The following is a 21735-nucleotide window of genomic DNA, read 5'->3' on the forward strand; positions in this document are numbered from 1 at the left end:
CCCTCTGCTAAATGTTTACCTTCCATGTGGGGACCACTATCACCATTATGGCAATGAATGACAGTATTTAACTGTAGCTGAAGGTGTGCTCCCCCCATCACAGCAAATACCATACAAAACCCAACGTGCCCCTCATTGCAAAGGAGAAGGGGGCTGGCTGCCAGCTGAGGGGCAACTGAGCTCTGCATGCCCCCAGGCAGCTGCCATTGGGTAGAAGGAGTGGGCATGGAGACAGCCATCAGCAACCCACAGAGTCTCCAGGGAGCCTGCTGTGGGCACAGGGAGGCAGCAAGGACTGCTGTGTCCCACTTTGGAGACCGTGACCCTCTGGGGAGCGCTCCTCCAGATGATGTGCTTTTCTGGAGAGAACTGGTGAAGTACTGAAGTTTTCCTGGGTACTGCTCTACTTCTAAAAGCCTCCATTGGGATCTCACTGATTGGAGGTGAGGGCTATAGGGAGAGAAGAAATGGGGACAAGCCAGCCTGAGCTCACACAGGGTTTGACAACAGGGATGGCGTCTATAAGGTCAGCCAGGAGAGACCTATTTCCAGAAGCCCCAAGATGATGTTCAGGCATAAGACCCGAGGGGCACCAGTCACACTTCAGCACAGCTGACAGTGGCCATGCACCCAGAAGCGCCTCATCATTTCTCCAAGAGCACTCTGTGCCCTAAATTCTACTTGCCTGGCTCCAAGAGACTTGTATGCAGATGACTGCTCTGCCACAGGCTACGACATGTTTTAACACTTGGCACCTCTGCCACCTCTTCCATAAAACACAGATGAAGAGCTTCCTCTGCCTTCTCATGCGTGTGTTGCAAGGGCACACGCTGATGACCATGGGGAACAGTGGCAATGGGAGCAAGCAAGCACACGTCAGCACAATGACCACATGACAAGGGATGGGTGCCTTGTGCTCACTAGGATAGCTGAAAGCACATTAATGCACAAAGGAGAAGATGTAGGAGCTGCAAGAAGTGGCTCTTTCACAGAAGAGAGGAGCCAGAGGAAAGGTGTTCATTTTAAGGAGAAAGAGGAATGGGTCCTACGAGGAGCTCACTTGATAGGCTTAAGTGTTGCACAGGAATCACTGCAAAGACAAAGACTTCCAGTGCCAGCACAGTCTCCCAGAGGGGCCAGGAACATGGCAGCACAGCTACCGACTGCTGTTATTCTCTTTTAATAGAACACAATCCCTACTGAAACTGGATTAGTGAGTTTGCAAATTGCATTAGCCAACATGGGCCTCTGCTGGTGCAACAGGAGTAGGAGAATGGGAAATAGCATTAGACTTTGCCTGCCATTATTACTGCCGTTATTAACTTGTCACTTTACTGTAGTGTTCGTATAACAATGAATTATTGCCTGCAAACAGGCTGACATGATTGAATTACTGTGAGAGCAGCTCCATGGAAAGGAGAGGAAACGTTAACCCTTTCTGGAGGAGTCGTTGCCTCTCCTCAGGTGGGCCAGGCCTTGGGGAAGTGTGCATTTGTGATCTAGAAAGTCTCCCTAAAACCCAGGAGCATCTTCAGACATAGCTGGAGAACGCTGTGTGGGATGGAGGAAGCTGGGAAGCCAGTGGCTTTCGGGTCCAGGACCTGCAGCTAAGCCTGGGGACACACCTCACATTCCTCCTGAGAAACCATGTCTCCCTGCAGGACAGCAAGGACTCAAGGACAATTTACCTTGGAGGAATAAAAACAAACACAGATACAACCCAAATCAAAATGCCCCACAGCTCTAAAATTAGAAACCTTCCTGTCAAACCCTGAAATAAATGTGTAAGTTGTGCGGGAGAGGGGAGGGGAGGGAATAAACGGCTCCCAGCATGAGTTGTGCCTGCTGTCAGAGAACAACGTACGGCTCACTGATCACTTGTAAATTAAAGTATGGAGATAGGATCACCAGAAGATAAATTCAGTACCAAGCTACAACCGCCAAGGATAAAGAAAGGAAAAAAAAAAACCACCAAAAACACACAGATATTTAATCAGCCCTTCATCAGAAAGAATTCAAACAAAAGAGTGCTATGTCAATTAGAAAAAAAAAAGTAATTAAACATAGCCAAAGGGCAAGTTACAACACATATGGCAGCACCACGCACAAACTCCCAAGTCATTCTGGAGTCTGGCCATTAATGGCCACAATTCCTCACCGAGTGTCAGACAGACACCTGAAAAGTTTGAGGCACATCCTAGCATAGAGCTGCTCCCCCTAACTGTGACTGCAATTTGTCTTGTTTGTGCTCACTAGGTTTGACTTGTGCTGTTTCAGAGGCTCCCACTGAACAGCTGGCTGCTACACACAGTGACATGAGATGCTAAGAGTGACATGCAATACCATTTTCTTGCCATCCAGACAGCAAGCCCCCCAGACAGACCTCACATAGGATTGTGAGGCTTTTCGTACTACCTGCACCAGCTCTGCCAGCTCCAGCTGTCAGTGCACAGATACTTGGGAAGATACAACCAAATCCATACAAGAGCTCACTCACCCCACTCATTGTTAATTATTTCTTTTCACCAGGTTAATTTGCTGCAGTGGGATCAATGGTGGCATAAGGAATGAAACAGGACCATGTAACTAGCTTAAGAGCCAGAGCTAAGGATCATTTCCCTCTGCACAATCAAGTGCACAGCTCCACTTGCCTTGTGAAACCTAAACTCATGATTCATGAGTTCATGATACTGCTGCCTCCATAAACTAATTGATGAATCCATCTACTGTGTGGAAGAACAACTGAAAGAAATGAGCCATCTGACATTTCTCAACACACTGTCACCTTAAACTTCTTAAGGACAGAGGAAGTATTACAGTGGGATAGAGTACAGATCCATCATTCTCTGGACTCTATGCTTCCCTATTACAGGACAGGGAAAACTGTAGGAATTTTCTTTGATAGCATCCCAAATTCCTACTTAAGCAAGTACAATGGCCCTGGGAGACAACTGTTATATATACACGTTAAGATAAAACACTCCAAGCCATAGATTTAGCATGTCCATAGTCTCCCATTTTGATGTAAGCAGGCTGCAGCTTAAATGAACCCAGTGTTTAAGTCTTCAACCAATGACAGGACAGGCAGAAAACCAAAAATAATCAGTCCCTTAAGAACCAGAGTTCTTGAAAAACATTACTATAGAAATTGCCCTTATATGTTCTGCTGACATAGGGCCACTAGCTTCACAGGTAAAATTGCCACTAGAAAAAATGGCTAGGCTTGTTTTACTGAAGTTACTTCCTTTACATGGGCACTGCTAAATCACCTGACTACGCAGGTGACCGCTGTGCTGAAGAGCAAAGTTGCTGAGAAGCCATCACCTGCAGTAGAAGATACCGCAGTCCATCAGTCGAACCAACACCTGTGGAGGCGAAGAGCGGGGGATTCACAGTAATTGGGACTGGGCTACTCATCTCATGGAGCCCAGCAGAAGGCCCTAGGCTCCATGGACTGGGGAAAAGAGAAGGGGGAAACCAGTGCTCTCTACCCAAAGGGCTGGCAGTCCCAGAGCCACCCTAATGGCTGCTTTTGAGTGCTTCAAAGACACGAGGAATGCACAAAGCTTTCGAGTGAGCAAATGCTGAAGGACTGCTCACTGCAGAATATTTCAGTTCAAGGACAGCAAGCAGGAAATCAATGAGAAGCTGAGTAGGGTGGGGAGAAGACGTTCAAGACAACATCAAAGAAGTTTTATGGGCACAGTCTGCCAACAGGCTGATGTTCTGCTTCTGCATAAGCATACTCCAAGCAGCATGGGAAGGCCGCTCATGAGGTAGCAGAGAGCAACACAATGCTCTAAAATGGAAGTGAAAAATTTGAAGTGCAAAATGTAACTGGGAAGAGCACTAATTTGAAAGAGCAGCGCATTCTGCACACAGCTAACATCTCCTGATGTCATCAGTTTTTTTTGGGGACTGAGAAGTGAGACATCCTGCAGTAAGATCAGTGGGCACACACGAAGCAGGTGGAGCAGAGTTAGGTCCTGCTAGGTGCAAGAATGCATTCCGGCTCCTCAACTTCATTGAATTCATCTGAGGTGCTTCACACATTTAAAATCCAGCTTCTCGGGCTATGCTCACGGGTGCATTTTGCAGGCTGAAGCCCCAAGGGAAGCCCTGATTTGTAACTGACTGCAGTCAGCAATGTGATCACCAGGCTTACAGCAACAGTTCACAAACAAACCTGAAGAGCAGCCAAGTACATTCCCACATCAGCAATGAGAAACCAAAGGCAAGGGCAGGTGAAACCCAGCTCTGATCCCACAAGGCTAAGATCAGTACCCCTGCCACAGAACCAGGAATGTCGAACACATTGGGCACAAACTCCTTCCCCCTGCCCACAAGTGGGCTCATGTGGACATGGCAGTTTTTTTGTTTTCCTCACGCAGATGTGTCCATGGGCAAAACTGCACCTCAAATCTGTATTTACAAAGCAATGTCCTGGAGACATTCAATGTGAGGCTGGACAGGGTTCTGAGCACCTGACCTAGCTGTTCATCACAGCAGAGTTAGGCTAGATGACCTTTAAAGGTCCCTTCCAACTCAAACAATTCCATGATTCTATGATATCACCATAATAGCAGTGAGAAGACTGGGCCCTCGGTATATGACAGTGACAATACAGAAAGATGAGGGTGTTGGGAGCAGGTGTAGAGAAAAAGCACACCAGGGTACCAGTCTGAGATGAATAACTATGCCAAACAGGCAGCAGCAAGTCCAGCTGCCCCAAGACACCCAACCCAGGGCAAATGTGCAAGGCTGAGAGGCTGCCATGAATACAAGCCCAAGGGAAAAGAGGTGGAGGAAGCAAATCCACCTGTGCCAACTGGAGGAGAAAAAGGGCTCCAGCTGGGCTGTTAATGCAGGTCTGCACAAAGGCACAGCCCTGAATCATGTACAACCGAGCCCCGTCCTCCCGCTTGCTCAGCGTGCTGAAAGCTGGTAGGGAGGAGCAGCAGCTCTGAAGCAGGACAGCAGGTCTCACCTGTGGGCAGCAAGGGGGAAAGAGTGAAGCTCTGAGCACATGGGGGACAGGAGGCTGCTCTGCACCATAGTCACGACTGCAGACGAGCAGCCTCCTGTCCCTGCTGAGTGCCTCTTGAACTCCTCCATCACTCATGCAAGTGCACAGCTATTTGCCAGATGGAGCAGAAGGCTTTAAAGCAGGGAAGCAGTGCTATTCTACAGAACAAAACCATTCTGAAATCAAGCAAGCAGCAAACTTGAGATAAGTTTCCAGACTCCACTTGTGCAGGGCAGTTTCCACCTCATTAACTTTCGTTGTTGAACTTTATTGTTGGATTCTGCCAGCAGCCAAAAGTATTCGGTTTCAAAGCGTGCATCTTTTGGTTCACACTCATTAGAGCCTCCACTGAAGAGTCTGGGAATGGTCAGTACACCACTGCCATCAATGTAGAAATTGTAGAAAATCCACATCCAAACACAGGAGGAGTCCTTAGACATAGACATTATTAAGAAATCAGAAGGAAGAAAGGTAGTAGTACTCAATTTTTATCAATTAGAAAAAGTCTCACAGACCTCTGCACAGACCTGCTGTATCTTGGCAACTGTTTGAAAAATCCCAAATCCCTCTCCCAGTGTTAAGAATGCCATAAGGCAGTTTATTTTTCCAGTTCTTGTCCATCCCCAGTCTGTATGGTCACCACCTGCTTGGCTGCTGACCATGTCTTTAGAGAGAAGGATGAGTAGGATGCTGACCTGCCTCTCTGCAACCGTCAGGGACAGCCTGGACCACAAGGTAAGAGTCCTCTTCTCTCTCCTCAGGTTTCTCTAGCCACTCAAACTCAGCGAGTCTGCTGCCAGGGGTCACGTTTAGAGCAACAGCTCTGCACCCCTCCAGGCACAGGACAGCTGGGGCAACAAAGCCCTTTCTCATGCTGATCCCAAAGAAAGTGAAGGCACAACAGTTCCCCCCCACTCCAAGGCTAGCTGAGGAGCCTTCTCCCTCCCCTCCACATTAAGTTTCAACCAGACAGCTTCTTGTAAACCAAACTTTATGGAGCAGCCCCTGGAGAGACCCTGGAAGCTAATTAATGCTCTAATGAAGAGTCTGACGTCTTGTTTGCTCAATGGCTCCCAGGTCAATCAATCTGTCATAGCCCAGCTTGCGAAAAAGCAGCAAGAAGCCCAGCACCCCAGTGTATGCTCAGTTCTCATCTCACTTCACTCCTCCCCATCCCTCCTCCCACGTTCATTACTGTCAAAAAAACAGTAGCAAGAGGACAGATTTATAGAGGTGATTGCAGTTTCTCCCTTTGTGCCAGCCTCAGGATTAGTCATGAAAGGGCCAGCGGAGAGATGACGCCAGGAGGGAGGAACGGGAAGGGCAGAAGATGGGAAAAAGAAATCAACTTGTGGGCACAAGGTGGCCGTGCATTTATCAGAGGCGAACTGTCTGCATGCAGCTTGCAGTGTGGGGCCAAAGGGCTGTGTCGAGCTGTACATGGGGACTGGGAAAGAGTGATCCCTGCAGTGAAGCCAGCCCACCTCCCCAGAGCCAGCTCCTGTGAAGGAGCTGTGATCAGACCCCCAGAGATCTGCCAAATCACCCCACACTCACTGCACGGGAAAGATAAGTCAGGGAATGCACACAAGGACAATAGCAATTTAATACACCAGTACAAATCTGCTAGAGCCTTCTTGCTAAAAGAATTATACCCAGACGTCCTAGCCTGCTCAGATCACAGCACAGCCCTACCCACCTACTGTGCTGCCAGGGACTGTCTGCTGCCCTTGTCTGTGTCCCACAGACTGCACAAACTCACACTGCTTGCAAGTAGCCTGCCCAGTCTCAGCTGCTCCACCTCTGTAAACTTGCCAGGGAGAACCAAGATCTGCAGAAGAGCCACAAACTAAGCAAGGCTGCTAAGCTCTCAGGTCCTCCCTGTCCCCCGTACACCTCCCGCATCCCTCCTGGGCTCCATAAGGCATTACAGGGCATATGTTCTCCCAGCAACGTGTGAGGAACTGATAAATGCAAACACTTTCACCTGGATTCAAAAGGAACCACTTGTACCACATCTTCCTCTAACACCACAGCGTCAGGGAGTGCTCCCACGTCTGACCCCTCCAAGGAAAGGAGTGCCAGGGGCCCTCAGAGGAAGCCCTAACTTCAGGTGCTAAAAGACCCAGGGTCTGCAGAGCAGGATAATGGAAGCCTCTCAAAAGGTTACAGGTGGGAAGAGATTTCACCCCTGCACTTGGGGCTTGCTCCAAGCTCAGCCCATGCTCCTCTTCGTGATCTCCTGCCAGCTTTGGCTGTGGGGAAGCAGCTAGCATGAATTGAACTGACTTATATTGTTCCTTCCCATTTGCTGCAACATGAGCTCACTGAGAAAGAAACAGGCAGCTCACAAGCTGGAAGAAGAGCACTGCCTTGGAAGGACATGAAACAGCTACAGGCAATCTAGCCAATCACCTCTCTAGCCCAAAATCCTTCCCAGACCCCCAGAACAAGCCCATAAAAGTTACAACCCAGCACTCACTCTACGGCAGTGCAACTTGCTCTCCAATGAAAACACATAGAAGCTGCCTGTGGCAGTGTGCCTCTTAGCCTGACACTATGGAAGTCAGCCATGAAAGAGAAATACTGGAGCTTCAGGTATTACTGTTGCTGCTGGTGGGCATCCATCCACCAATGTATCCAACACCAAGCAACAAACACCATGCCCTCTCAATACCTAGTTTTTCTACAAGCTCTGACATGTACAGATCACAACCTCCACAGGGCTTTTCTCCATGCTGCCAGTCCATGTAATAGCTTAATTCCCCAAGGACTGGGAACACCACACCCAAAGGTCAACTCTAGCTCCAGATGTCACACAGGACACTTCTGCCATTCCACCTACAGACCTTCAGTTCAGAGCTGGGCTCTCGCTGCCATTTCTTGCCTTATTCCCTTCCTCCTTCTGAGCTACACATTTTGTTTCTTCCAGGGAAGAAGAAGGTACACAAATGTTTAGAGCTGCATTTCGTCAGTGTTCCTGTTGGCTACCTGCTACAGCAGCAGGTGAAATTATGTTGCAGCCATGTTAACGTATGCCAATTCAGAACGGGAGCTGCAACTCCTGCAGTTGCAAATGCTTACCACTGCAAGACTGCCAAGAAGAGATGGCCAAAGTGCTGAAACAGCAAACCAGCACACCAGGAGAAGCTCTAGCACCTAAACCCTAGAGGATGTGGGACTTCACAAAGCAGAGAGATTAATGAAGCAATCGGGAAGCCACTGTTTTACCTTTCTCACCAAAAAACACTTAAAAGGCAGACATATATCGACTGCCACTTCTGCACCTCGAACCTGTCAAACAGAAAGGTCACTCTGACAAACAGGGAGCTGAGGTTTTAAGAGAAAACCAAAATCCCAACATTAACTTGCAGTCTGGAAAGACATGCTAGCTCAATTTGCTAAAAGATGTCCAGAGATGCCCTCTTCATTGCATATCCCCTAAGAGATCTGTAGTGGAGATAGCTCACCCCAAACTCGCTGGTATACGTGTCAAGGTAGGGGCTTAGGGCTAGCGGCAAAGGAAAGAGACTGGGACAACAGTTGCATCAGATTAAGGGGACAGGATTTCTGGGGCCACAGGCTTGGACTGTGACAGCATTCTCTGACACTCAACTCTGTTCAGTCCCAAACGACCCCTTCTGAAAAAGAGACAGCGAGAGGTGCTAAGAACCATGGAGTCACTTGTTCTGTTAACCACTTGATGGTTACAGCACCAGTAAAGGGGAACCGGCTGCCAGAGCATAGTTTAAATGTCCTCCTGGCCACACTGAGCTGTAATACAGAGGTTCTCTTCCTCCCTGTCTCACAAACATACGCATGCACAGAGACATGCCATAAAGAAGCCTATTACTCCAGGGATGATCTCCAGTCACTGCTGTTTCATAGGGAAATATGCTAAAATGATGAACATCAGAAACATGACCTTGAGAGCAGCAAAACATCTCACAAGGCAGGATAATCAAGACAAATAGAGAAGATTAACCTGGAGATGAGGGCGAGAGAAGAGAAAAGGAGGGAGGGGGGCGGGAGGGAGGGAGGCAGGAAGAGAGGGAGGAAAGGAGGGAGGGAAGAAAGAAGGTAGAGAACTCATGAGGCAGCAGCATCTCCTGACTTTCGCAAAGACATGCAAAGGATTGGGGAAGGTGGAAGAGTACAAAAAAAGCCACTAAGGGAAGAAAAACAACCCTCAAGCCAGAAGACAAACCCCAGGGAGGCATTCCTCTGCACAGGAACACAAGACCAGGACTGACAGTATTACAAAGACCTAATCCAAGAGTCTCTGAAGGTGCAAAAAGCCTCACTTCAAACAGGAACTCCAGCCCTAAGGCTGAGGCAGCAGTAAATCATTCTGCTCAGCAGGGTTCCACAGCTAGCTACCCTGACCTCATGTCTTGGCAGCCTTCAAGGAGAACAAGGGGCACCACCCACCAAGAAGTCAGCAACAAAGCCTGCAGAAGGTGCCTAACACTACTGGCTGCACAGGTTTTCTCATAGGTTTTTTTGACTGCCTCAGCCAAGCCAGATCCTTGTTTCCTAGATGGTGCACATTCCCCATTGGTGCACACCAAGGACTTGATGACTTCCAGCTGGACAGGGCTCAATTTCTAGCAGAGATGAAAGTCAGGCTCTTTAAACACTAGCTGCTTTTGAAAATATCACCAACAATGCAAGAGATACAGCCAGTTACTAAGAACTGCAGCACATCCCTTGTGATAGGTGTGCACATACAGGCCCTGGTGCAAGCATCACTCTTCTTTGATCCTGTCCCTCTTCTATGAGAGTCCGCTCTGATAAATGGAGGAGGCATTCCGAAAGCCATCTTTGTTTCACAGGAACACAGACTTGATTAAGCCTCACCCACCTCATCTCCCAGAAGCAAACCCTGAGAACAACACATGAGGAGCAAAGAAAGCACACAGTTCCCAAAGATGGAGAAAGAGACTCCAACGTATCCACCACCAAAAAGTCCCACCCAAGTCTTTCCCAATGGTCTGACATCAGTTGCAGCCACAGGAGAGGTCCATCTTTTGGACAGACATCCACAGCACTGGCATGTACCCATCCCATGCTGCACCTCCATGCTGTCGCCCTGTGTATTCTCAGCACTTACCTGGCCGTAGGACCCTGATCTCCAACAGGTTGGAGGTCCTGTCTGCCAGCCTAGTCCAGCTGCTGTTGTAGTTCTTCCTCCAGAGCTCAGCCACACACTGGTACTTGCCAGCCTCCGTGTCGCTTGCCCGGCTGATGCTGAGGCGCACGTTGTTGCTAGACTCAGCCTTCTCAATGGCAGTACGTGTCCGGAAGCCCAAGTACCTGTCACCCCACTGGACCCCACCATCACGTGTGAAGGTGACCAGGTCATGAAACTCGCTGCTGCCTGCCGGCTGGAAGCGCCATGTCACTGACACCGGCACCCAGGATGGGTAGTGTGGTTTGATGATGCACTGAAGGTCAAAGGACTCGTTGTAGGTTACCCCAGGGGTGCGAGAAATAGCTGTGACAGCAAAACCAGCCTCTGCAAAAAGAGAGAGAAAAGGGCCTTGAAGCACAAGGCTTGATGTTGCATGAGGAACAAGCATGAGCACTTGTAGATGCCACGATTCACAGCCATCTCCTGCCAAGGGACCCTCCCCCCTTCTTCCCCGCTCCAGGTCCGCAACTGGTCACTGCAGGGGAGAGAAAGGCGGGGGAAAGTGAGAAGAAACAGCTTTCTTCCACACTTTGGAGAAGTTATAACCTGGCAGAGGTTATGGAATCCCAGGATGGCAGCAATTTGAGTGAGAGAAGCTGGTTACTTCTCCACATAGCACGTTTTCCATTCTCTTCCAGATCACTGCCTTACAGCTCTATGGTTCTACAATATATATAGTTATCCTCACACACATACATCTCCACAAGCCAGTCAACACATTTTTACTTGTCTGCACCCAGTACTTTGTTGGTTAAGAGGAGTTTCAAACCATCAGCCTATTAATAATTTGAAAATAGCAAAGATAACATATTCCCATTTGACTGGCTTACATTTTGGGTCAGGGAATTTCCACTGCTCATTTGCTGGAGAGAGAAAATACTTTCTGTTCTGATACTTCAGCACAGCCTGTAGATACAGCAGGGACCCTGTTCCCTTCCAGCAGCTTCTCCAAGAAGCGTTCACTTCCTGGAGGGCTGTGCTGGGTGTCCAGGCAGGCTTTGGTATTCCCTCCCTTTCTCTCCTCCCTTGCCCTCTCCTTCCCATCGGCTGAGGACTGAAATCCCTTGCTAGGCACTTGAGAGCCTCTGAAGTCCAAGCACACGTAGTCTCACCTGAAAGCCCATCTCTTTTCTGGCTGTTGCATCATAACCATAGAGTATCTAGATTTATGGATTTAAATATCACCTGTGCTGGTTCAGCTAAAGAGTTTTTTACCCTGGCAGACTAGAAAGCGATTAGATCTTAACTTGAAATGCGAGTGTTTTACTAGCACTTTTTGGTAGCAATAAAACTCTCTTATTCTTTCTTAGCACCTTCCATTTGAGTTACTGAAGACATTTCAAAAGCATTAATCTGAACAAAAAACCTCAGATTCTGCGGTAGCAAAACAGTATTTGGTATTTTCGTCAGTAAACCCTACTGAGCTACTTCAGCTTTGTTAGTTATAGAATGAAGACCTTCTTAGAACTTGGCAGGATGTGCTCAACAGTCAGAAATTTCTCTGAAACAAAGGATGGAGGTAGAGGGACAACCTCCTTCCAATCCCACCTTTTGGAACTGCTGGGAAATTTCTAGCATCTTCAATTTTAGCATGACTAAAAGTGATATATTTTAAAATCTCAACTTCATCTACTCATTGTTTCACCCCCATAATCCTTCCAAAGTTGCAGAATAAAGAGAATAGCCGACACATGGACGTACAGCAGGCCAATTGTCACTGACCCCAAGACAAAGACACAGTCGAAGCCAGCTGAGAACCTGCCTTAAATTCTTCACAAAGTAATGTCCTCAACTGCTTTTGGATGCTTTACAGCAATGCTTTCTAGCTCTAAACAGAACAGTCTCTGAAAGAAGGTCAAAAGCAAAGGGGAGGAAAGGAGAATAAAAGCAAGATTTTAATCAGAGTATTTTACGACTTTAAAGTCTGGTCTCTCACACATCGTGCCGAAACTTAAGATTAATACTGTAGAGAATAAAAAAAAAATTAAAATTATATCTTGACTTTTCAACAGCACACCCCAATTGTTTATAGCTCTGGCATTCCGTAAATCAGTGGCCTTGAAGGAACATTCATCAGTTCTTCAGTCTCCTGCAGAACTCTTTGGGAACCGATCCAGGACCTGATACAGCAAGGCCTGAGCGGGACCCAAGTAATACATTCTGTGCAAAATCCCTAACGTCCTACCTACCCCTCCCTTACACTGATGTCGTTTGTGTTTGAAACAGATGAGCTCTTTGGCAGAGCTGAGTTCCAGACTCAACGACTACGGCTTCTAATCTGGCTTGACTTCAAGCAATGGTGCAGTTCTGGGCCAGCTGCTCAGGGCCTCCCAGCAGAGGCAATGAGGACCGGTCCCAATACGTGGCTCCTGTGGGCTTCTGATGCCGCTGGAGATGCTCATGATTTCTGGTGGATGGGCCAACAGATACCTGGTGTTTCCTTCTCCTGGTCTGGGGAGCTGAGCTGAGGTATGCCCAGGGCACGCAAGGAAGTTTTGATGCACATGGGTCACAGATGGAGAACCACCACCTCACTACCCACAGCCCAGCTCCCTTGCTGGTGGAACGTAGGGCACCATGTCAGCGCAAATCATGGTATGGCCAGTTTGTTTCATTGGAAGGACAACAGCCACTTTACCTTCCTCAGCCACCCCTACTTTGCCCCTGCCACAGCTACCCTTCAGATTTTGCCTTCAAACACCATAGGACACGCAGAAGTTTTGCATCAATCTATCCAGAAGCTGCAGGTAGTCAGCCAGTGCCTCCATTCCACTGGCAATGGGGGTGGGCCAGGCTCCAAGGGGGCACAGCCCCTCCGCCCCCACACCTCTAGTACTCACCAAGAGCAGTGATGGTCACTGGGGTGCCAGCGTGTCGCTCCCCAGCTATCTGCCACTCCCCATCCAGTGTCCGCATCCACTCGGCCACCCGGCACTCGTAGTGGCCCTCGTCTGCCCTGACACTGTTGAAGATCTCCAGGGTGAAGGAGCCAGGCCGGACCTGCTCCATCTGGATGCCGCCATAGCTACTGCGCTCAGCGTATAACGGGCCGGGCTGCAGGGTGCCATCTCGATCCAGGCGCACAATTTCACTTCGCCGGTTCTGCTTGTCCACCAGCTGCCAGATGATGGAGAGGCGGCTTTGGGGTCCCACACTTGAACGCACATTGCAGCCAAAGCGCAGGCTTTCCCCTTCCAAGACACTGCTGGCGTTGTTGATAATCTCCAAGGAGATGCTGGTCTCTGAGGAGAGAAACGCATACACACAGGGGAGATGATACACACTTGCCACTTCTCAGTCTGCAAGAAGGACGCTGCCGGTATTCTACCAGGTGCAGGAAACTGCCCACGCATTTGGGTCCAGGCACGTCTTAAGCTCAAGCGTGACCACATCCAAAACCAGTCTGTGGGCAGCGAGCTGCTCCTGGTGGCTTGCACATTCAAAGCAGGTGTTTGCCAAAGCTGGGGAAAATCTCTGCCTATGGCTCAGGAGACATAGCCATGTTTTCTGGTCGCAGGTCCGGGCTGGGGTCTCAGCAAAGCTTGAGGGAATTTGTGTTGCTATAACATGCAGGACATGCAACTGGCTTTGCAAAAAAGAAAAGCTTCCAACTCTCTGGGCTTTTCAGTTGGTGTCAATCTGATCAGCATCTTGCCACGTCCATTTCTGCAACACCTTTTGGGCGAAGCTGTCGCAAGCTCGCGTTGCTACCAATGCTAGAGGTAGCTATCAATGTTTAGCAACATCAAAAACACTGGCATTCTGAGCTTCCCAGAGATGTGAGGCTCTATGGCTAGTGTTTCAGAGATACTGAGTGCTGGTTACTCCTGTTGTCTTCCATTGGAGTTATGGACACTTAGCACCCTTGAAAAATCACATTTGTTCCTAGAGCTGGTGTTGTAAGAAATCTCAGCAATTATACATGCCTGGCTTTGCTGTAAGTACTGTACTTTAGACAATTGTCCAGTGTGAGATTTCTAATTAGAGTAATTTTCAATACCAAACAAATGAGACCAAATATTGGTAAGAGAGAAAATAATGAGAATTTATTTTGGAGAAGTGAGGAGAAAAAAAGCTAGAAGAAAGGGCTGCACTTCTCTATAAGCCTAAGTGAAAAGAGACAAACATTGCACTAAACTTTCTCCCAGACTCCTTCAGACTGTTTGGTCAACCCCCTGGCCATGGTCACGGGCAACACTTGCCTAGTTGGCCACGCCAAGGCTACCTGCATCATAGAGACCCCCCAAGTCAATTGACCCTCTTTTCTTACTCTGCTATGTACCTTATTCATCTCATCTGCCTGATAAAGACAAAAGGCACACAAGTGAACCCCCTGGCAGGGCTGTTTTCACCAACATTAGCAGATGCAACAACGACCACGACAGGGGCTCCATGCTAAAGAGCAAAGCAGAGCTTGAGGTGAATCCTGGCTTTTCCCACTGCAGGGCAAAACCCCAGTGCCCTGTACAATAACCAAACAACAGCCACTGAACACTCTGCAGAAGCTCAGCAGCAATTTGGATAAAGCAGGGACAAGCCTGCTGTTACACCTGCTGAATGTTTCAGAGCAGCTGGCTCTCTGCAGGGCAACGTGAGGGGAGAGGGGCAAGGAGCAAGTCGCACACACTTTCAGTTCATGGCCGAAACTGCCAGGCAGGGGTGATATGGGGAGCATGTTTCCTCACCTCTGAACCTGAGCAGCACACATCCTTCTTGCTTTACTCTTCCTTAGAAAAATGCCTTACCAATTGGGATTTCAAGCCTCCACAACATGCAAACTCTTACTCTTCCCCTTCCCGCACTGTTGGGCTGGACACACCACAGCCTCACTAGCTGGCTGCCCAGAAGCTCTTGGCAGCATCCTGGGAGAGGGTGGTGAGGTCCCTACTTACTGAGAGGCAGGACGGTGATGGGGATGTTCTTTGGCCGTTTGCTCTCCTTGTCAATGAAGTCCCCCGTCACAGTCTTCTCCCGCTCAGTCACCCGGCAGTTGTACTTGCCACTGTCCTCAAGGCGGAGGCGGTAGATCTTCAGTACAAAAACATTGTCACTTTCTTTGGCTACCTTGAGCTGGCCCAGAGCCTCACGCTGGGCAAATTCATTGTTAAGCACCGGCACAGCGTTTGGCCCCAGACTGGCGATGAGAGAGCTGTTGAAGGCCCAGGAGATGGAGAAGAAGCGGTCAGGGATGTTCTGCGCCTCCAGGATGCACCGAAACTCCACCGGCTCGCCCACGATGTACATCCGCTTCTCCGTCTCCAGCCTGACGCTGAACTCTTTATCTGGGGAGAAACAGCTCAAGTCAGCTCGGCAAAGCCAACCCAGGGAACCAGCACACCTCATGTTAGATGGCTGCAACTTACTGCATTCCTGTGACACATGCATGCACACACAATATGGAAGGCCAAGAGATTTGCTGCAGCTGTGAGAGGTAGCTTGCTGCTCAGCAGCCAAACTTTACAAAGCCTTCTCAGCCAAAGCACCTTTGTCCCAGCCCTTCCTCCTGGGAGCAGCTCTGCTGTCAGGCCAGGATCCAATGGCACAGAGGGATGTGCTCTGGAGCCTGGTTCTACTTGTACCCTGCTCACCAGCTCAGCAGCTCAGCTAGGGCCAAAAGACAGGGCCTTTGGGGGATATCAGAGAGGAAAAAACACTCATGCAGGTTTTTAGATCCTCAGCAGGAACCTGTGCTGCTGTGGAAGGATTTTGACTTGCAAATGGACCTCAGGGAATACAGAAACATTTTATTTTCTGCTCTGTCACTCCTATCTCCTCATTTCCCAAAATTCTCATTGCCTGTGCTAGCACCAAGAGCCCAATGTATATGCTTCAGCTCCCCTTTCAATCCAGATCACTGGCTGCATAAGGCAGTAGGGTATGCCATCAAGCTTCCTTCCTGCCTCATTCTTCCCTGGTTGCTATTTGCTGGCATCCTCCCTGCCCTTCAGCCTGCCAGCTCCTCTCAAGCAAGGTCATGTGGCAGAGGAGGGAGCCTGGGCTGAGGCAGCCATAGACACCTCCGAAGGCCATACAGAGGACCTGTCAGGATGGCCAGGGCAAAGGAGACCCCTCTCCTCACTCCAAAACATGGCTTTGTGCTGCCCTGCACCAGGTGTGGCAGGAAAAAAGTGGAGATTGTGGTAGAAGATGCCACTGGTCCAGGTCTCAGTGGTGCTAAGAGAAGTGGGCCTACCCTGCTTGGGTTACCAACAGTGAGGGACCTCAGCAACCCCTCCAGGAGCAGCTGCCGCCTATGAGTGCACCCTTTTGCTGGGCTTATCCTAGGAGACCACAAATCCCATCATACACTCAACAGAGAACCGAAGTCTAAGGCAGTGAAATCCCAGATCATGCATGGATTTGCAGGGCTTGCTCCACTTCCACTGTTAAGTGTAACTCAGACCAAGGGGAGCTCTGCAGCTGGCCCTGCAGATTCGTTTGTTTTGCCACTAACAGCAAGCTGAAAGGGAACCTAACAACGCATGGCGCTGTTTCCCACCTCCTCTGCTCTCTCCCACCACCCAGCCAAGCAAGAAAAGAGAAAGGAGACACTGACCAGTTGCTTGCACGTTGACGATGGTGCCCTGAGAACGCTTGCGGGTCATGGCATACCAAGACTTGTCTGGGTCCTGGATCCACTCAGCTGCTTCACAGTAAAACTCGCCTTGGTCTGAGGGGTGGAGGTTGAAGATCGTGAGCTTCGAGGTGGTTTCCCCCACCTTGTCCAAGCGCACGTCCCCTGTGGCGTGCCGTTGGGCGTAGGTGCCCCCGGCCCGCAGGACAAAGTCGCGGCTGAGGGAGATGATCTCCACGGGTGCCTCGCCACCCCGCTGCCGGTACCAGGAGATGGAGACGTGGCTGTGCTGGGCCGTGCTCTTGGACACCTCACACTTCAGCTCCAGGGAGTCGCGCTCCACTCTGTGCAGCGTCTGTGGGACCGCGGTCACTCGTAGCGAGTCGGGGATCACTGCAGGGAAGGAGCAGAGCTTTAGCTTGAGGGATGCTGAAACGCTGACCCACGGAAAGGACTACAACCCGGACGCATTAAAGGAAAGGTTTCTTTTTATGCTTGTAATTAATCATGAGCAAAGCCCATCCTTCCCGAGCTCCTCCTGCCCACATCTTTCAGCCACTCCAATGCCCCCATTTGCCCTTTTCCCTTTAGTCGCTGTTTGGCCAAACTAAATGTATTTAGCTCCTTTAATCTTCCCTCATAAAGAAGTCAGAAGATGCAATTCCCCTCTCCTTTGTTTATATCCTTTCACATCTTAATGACCCCCTCAGGCCAGGGAACTGAATCCTGCATTCAGAGAAAACTGGCTCCAGTAAGGGCAGCAACTCAATTGCTGGGACACAGACACAGCCAGGCACTGACTAACAAAACTGCCAACGAAGCCTCACTTCGATTAACAGGAGAAAAGGGAGAAAATGCCAGGAGCCCAGCCTGCGAGGAGCCTGAGCACAAGGTGAACTACTGCTGCTGCAAAGTCAATGGGTCACACAACCAGCAGGACAAGGCACAAAGCACTAACAGGGACGTGGTATGGGACAGAAAGCCCTGTCATGTCTTCTCCATGGCAGTTTCAGAGGTGGGCACATCAGTGCAAGCTGAGGCCAGGAGGTATCCCATCCCAGCTGTGTCACCTTGCTGTGCCTGCATGGCTGCCCTCTGGATGCAGGCAGTGATATCTGGAGAGAAGGGGACACATTCCCAGCAGACAGGCTTTCTTAGAAGGAAGTATTTCCTCGCTGTTTCAGGAAACATCACACAGAAGGAGCAATGCAAGCCTTCCCCTAAAGTCTGCAGACAAGACAGCACTTGTGAACCTGTCAGTGCCCACGGTTCCACCATGCACCAGGGGAATATCATTAACACATCTCAGCTCAGTTTCATTGACAACACTGGAAGATCTGACAAAATTGGTTATGTTGCCAAAAGCTGCATCTGCTTCATTCAGGCACTGCTAGAGAAAGCAATCAGTTGCCATGAAGACAACTGCTGGCGTTATTTATGGCAGCAAAATCAAAGGGAAGAAAAAAGCCACAAGACGGAGTAAACAAGAGGGAAATCTTTACTTGCCCAGCCCAGCCCAGCGCATTTGCTTTGACCAAGAGTGCATTTCCCAAGGAATTTACTGCCCCAGCAGTGCAGGGCTGGCAGCCAAACTCACCAGCTTGCTGCGCCTGCATGGAAGACTTCAATTTCTCATTTTGAACCTTTCTGAATAATTTCAAGAGCAGTGCAGCTCCTTTCTCTTAGCCCTCCAGCTATGGACTCCTATAACTTTTTTTAGATAGTTTAAATAAATTAAATCTGATCACCATCATCTCTCTGGAGTCACTTTCCCACTAGGCTGCTTTATAGGCAGAGCTCCCTCCTACACCTGCTTCCCTACGATGATGGGTGAAAGGAGTGCTCTGCCCACCCTGCTTCCTTTGATTTGAAAGCCCTGCAAATGCAACGAGAGGAAGCCTTTTCCCCATGCAAAGCCCATAGCAGCAGCTGCCCATGGCTCCCATGGTGGGAAGGGAAAAGTGCAGGACTACAGCCACGTCTTGCTCGCCATCCCACTCCCCAAGCCGTTTACAGGCTGACGCAGGCACCGTTGTGCCAACCGGATTCCATATTTCCAGGTCATAACCTGGTGGGAGGATTAGTATCTTACACACCATAACTATTGCAAAATGCATTCCTGGTGGAAAAACAGTGTGTAGCTCTGTCTCTCTGCTCCCCTCTCTCCTGCACCGTGCTTCTCCCAGTGCACAGCCTGGCCCTTAGCCCACCCCTAACTGCTGTCATGAGTCAGCAGGGTAAGAAATACAGCGTCTCCTATTAGCCCTGAGCCACCAGTTGCTGTAGAGGGGGTGATCGCAACCCCTAAGTTTGAAGAGCTGCTGAAATATTAGATGCCAATATTGCCACTAGAGGGTGCCAGGGACCCAGCCAGGGACAGGCCCAGAGCCCTGCTGCCAAGAGGAAGAGGAGGAAGGAGCCCAGCTGTGCTCCCCAAACCCCTCTTCCCAGGTATACCCATGAGCATCCCTCTGCTGCACACACAAGCTGCAGACAAACCCAACTCCAACACATACTTCAATAAGGCACAAGTGAGGAGCACCTGTGAAGAAAGCAGAACTATACGCAGAATAGGAATGAAGGTGTTTGCTTCAGGTTAAAGAACTCGCTTACAATCTCCAGGAGCACAGACCAGAGTTCCCTGGTCTAGACTCCCTACACATCTCAAGCTCTCCAACACACTTTCCTCCAAACCCCAAAACTAGCCCCACTTCCTGAACTTTCCCTCAAAAGGACAAAGAAAACCCAGGTGTCTCCCCTTCCCCAGGTTTGTTCTGGTTTGTTCTCGGCTATCCAAACCTCAATTACCCACAAGGAGTAGGCTGCAAAGCTGTTCTGTGCCAGCCACAAATCAGAGAGCTACTAACATCTCACGTGCTCCCAGGAAAGGCAGTGAACCTGGCTGGGATGCCATCTCCTTGTTAAGCGATGAACAAGGAGTAGCAGGCTGGGAGCCAGAGGCTCGGGCTGGTAACAATCACTCATTTCTATGGCAGCGTTATACTGCAGGCTCCTCAGGAGTAAAGCTACTTAAAGAGGACAGCCAGCACAGCAGGGCTATCTTGAAGGCCAAGCAAAGACCCACCAGCCTCTTCTTCCCTTGAGTTTCATTCTTGGTTTTACCCTCCAAGACACTATGGAGGCACTGCATGGTGCTACTTTGTGTCCCCAACTGCCCAGTTCCAACCTTCTGGATAGAGCTAAGCTTGCCAAGCCTCAAGTGTGAACTACTTAGGAAGAACAAATATGTGCACTCCCTACTCCCAGGGAGCTGCTTTTGGCTGAGAAATACTGCTCTGGATTTTAACAGGAATTAGTGCAAGAGTTATGTTTCCATCTGCCCTGTGACATCTTGCTGCCCCACAGGGATCCCAGCTCATTGCCACCAGCCCCCTTCCCATCCCTCTGGTTGTGTTTGCAAGAAAAGCTGCTCAAGACAAAAGCATGGTGCCAGCACCATCAGTTTGGGGCTGTTCAGCCTCTCAGGTCTGGGGAGACCTGAGAGTGGCCTTTCAGTATCTAAGGGGGGACTGTAAGAAAGAATGAGACAGACTCTTTAGCAGGGTCTGTGGTGATACAACAAGGGGAAATGGTTTCAAATTGACATGGGGGAGATTTAGACTGGATATGAGACAGACATTTTTTACAATAAGGGTGGTGAGACACAGGAACAGGCTGCCCAGAGAGGTGGTGGATGCCTCAGAGACACCCAAGGTCAGGCTAGACAGGACTGAGCACCTGATGGAGCTGTAGGTGTCCATGTTCACTGCAGGGGAGTTGGACTGGATGGCCTTTAAGGGTTCCTTCTGCCTCAAAAGACAGCGTGATTCTACGATGGTAACACAATTCAGAAAGAACAGGAGCCCACCACCCAAGCTGCCCTGAGGCAGCAGAAGGCACCCTGATTTCCATTCCTTATGGGAACCAAATACCTGCACGTGTGTGCAGCACAGGGAGGGGTGGCGATAAAGCTGAACAGATACCTAGATTAATGATTAGATTAATCCTCTCCAGCCCTCATTCCTAGCAATTAGCTGCACATGCTGCCGATCCATACTTGCTGCAGCACACCACGCACTTCCTACCTGGAATGCCTCCAGAGAAAGAAAACGTGCTGCTATATGCTGCAAAAAGAATGAAGACCCCCAAATGTCACCTCTGCATGTGGACAAAACCAAGCAGACAGTGCACTGACAATACCTTCCACTCACCTTATTCTCAAATCCCTCCTAGAAATCCGTGGCACCTTCAGCAGAGAGCAAGGGGAGCATGAGAAATGGTCTCCACACAAAACTCGTCCTTTACCTCACCTAGCAGCACGTAGTGATGGGTTCCTGGGTCACAAGGGTCAACAGCCTGCTCAGGGTGGAGATTACTTTTCTCCAGCAAAGCCCAACCTGCACTGTCTTGTCTGAAAAGTGGGGATAGGTAAAGGCAGCTGAAAAAATACTGATTTTTAAAACCCCTTTTAAAAAAGAAGTCATGTACTTGTAAAAATTGGTGAATTCCCTTCAGGATCCTGACAGGGAAGGCAGCATTTGTGCTGGGATACAAAGAAAAGCAGTCAGAACATGTTTGTAATCCCAATGTGAACGTTTAAGACTTGCTTCGAATGAGAAGCCCAGTCACAGTCACTTTTACTTACTCCACAACCAAGAAATCCATGGTGAAACATTGCAACTGTCTGCAATTACACCACTGCAGTACTCAGCAAAGAAAGCAGGAAAGCAGCAAACCAGCACACCCACAGCTCCCTAAAAGGGCAGCTTGCTACCTACCCAGCTGCAAGCAGAGGTGAATGGGGAACTGAAGAGTTAAGTAAGTGAGATGGCACAGCAGTTGTTTCACAGCAGCAGCAATAAATCCCCAGATTACAATAGTAGCCTTGTTTGTACATTAATGACTGGCTGGAGTGATTACAGCGACAGAAATGCTTTTCTC

General features: G+C 49.4%; 1 protein-coding gene across 1 annotated transcript in view; it reads right to left on the reverse strand.

Annotated features, from left to right (window-relative positions):
* Positions 1 to 21735, reverse strand: part of IGSF3 (immunoglobulin superfamily member 3) — a gene marked incomplete at both ends in the record, with an annotated part of 74525 nt that overhangs the window by 10176 nt on the left and 42614 nt on the right. Inside the window, 4 exons of the mRNA XM_079549581.1 lie at positions 10140 to 10544; positions 13061 to 13462; positions 15113 to 15502; positions 16777 to 17187. Coding sequence (XP_079405707.1) covers positions 10140 to 10544; positions 13061 to 13462; positions 15113 to 15502; positions 16777 to 17187 — 1608 coding nt within the window. The remainder of the gene's footprint in view (positions 1 to 10139; positions 10545 to 13060; positions 13463 to 15112; positions 15503 to 16776; positions 17188 to 21735) is intronic.

This window comes from Tetrao urogallus (genome assembly GCF_951394365.1).
Source record: "Tetrao urogallus genome assembly, chromosome: 1".
NCBI classification, from domain to species: domain Eukaryota; kingdom Metazoa; phylum Chordata; class Aves; order Galliformes; family Phasianidae; genus Tetrao; species Tetrao urogallus.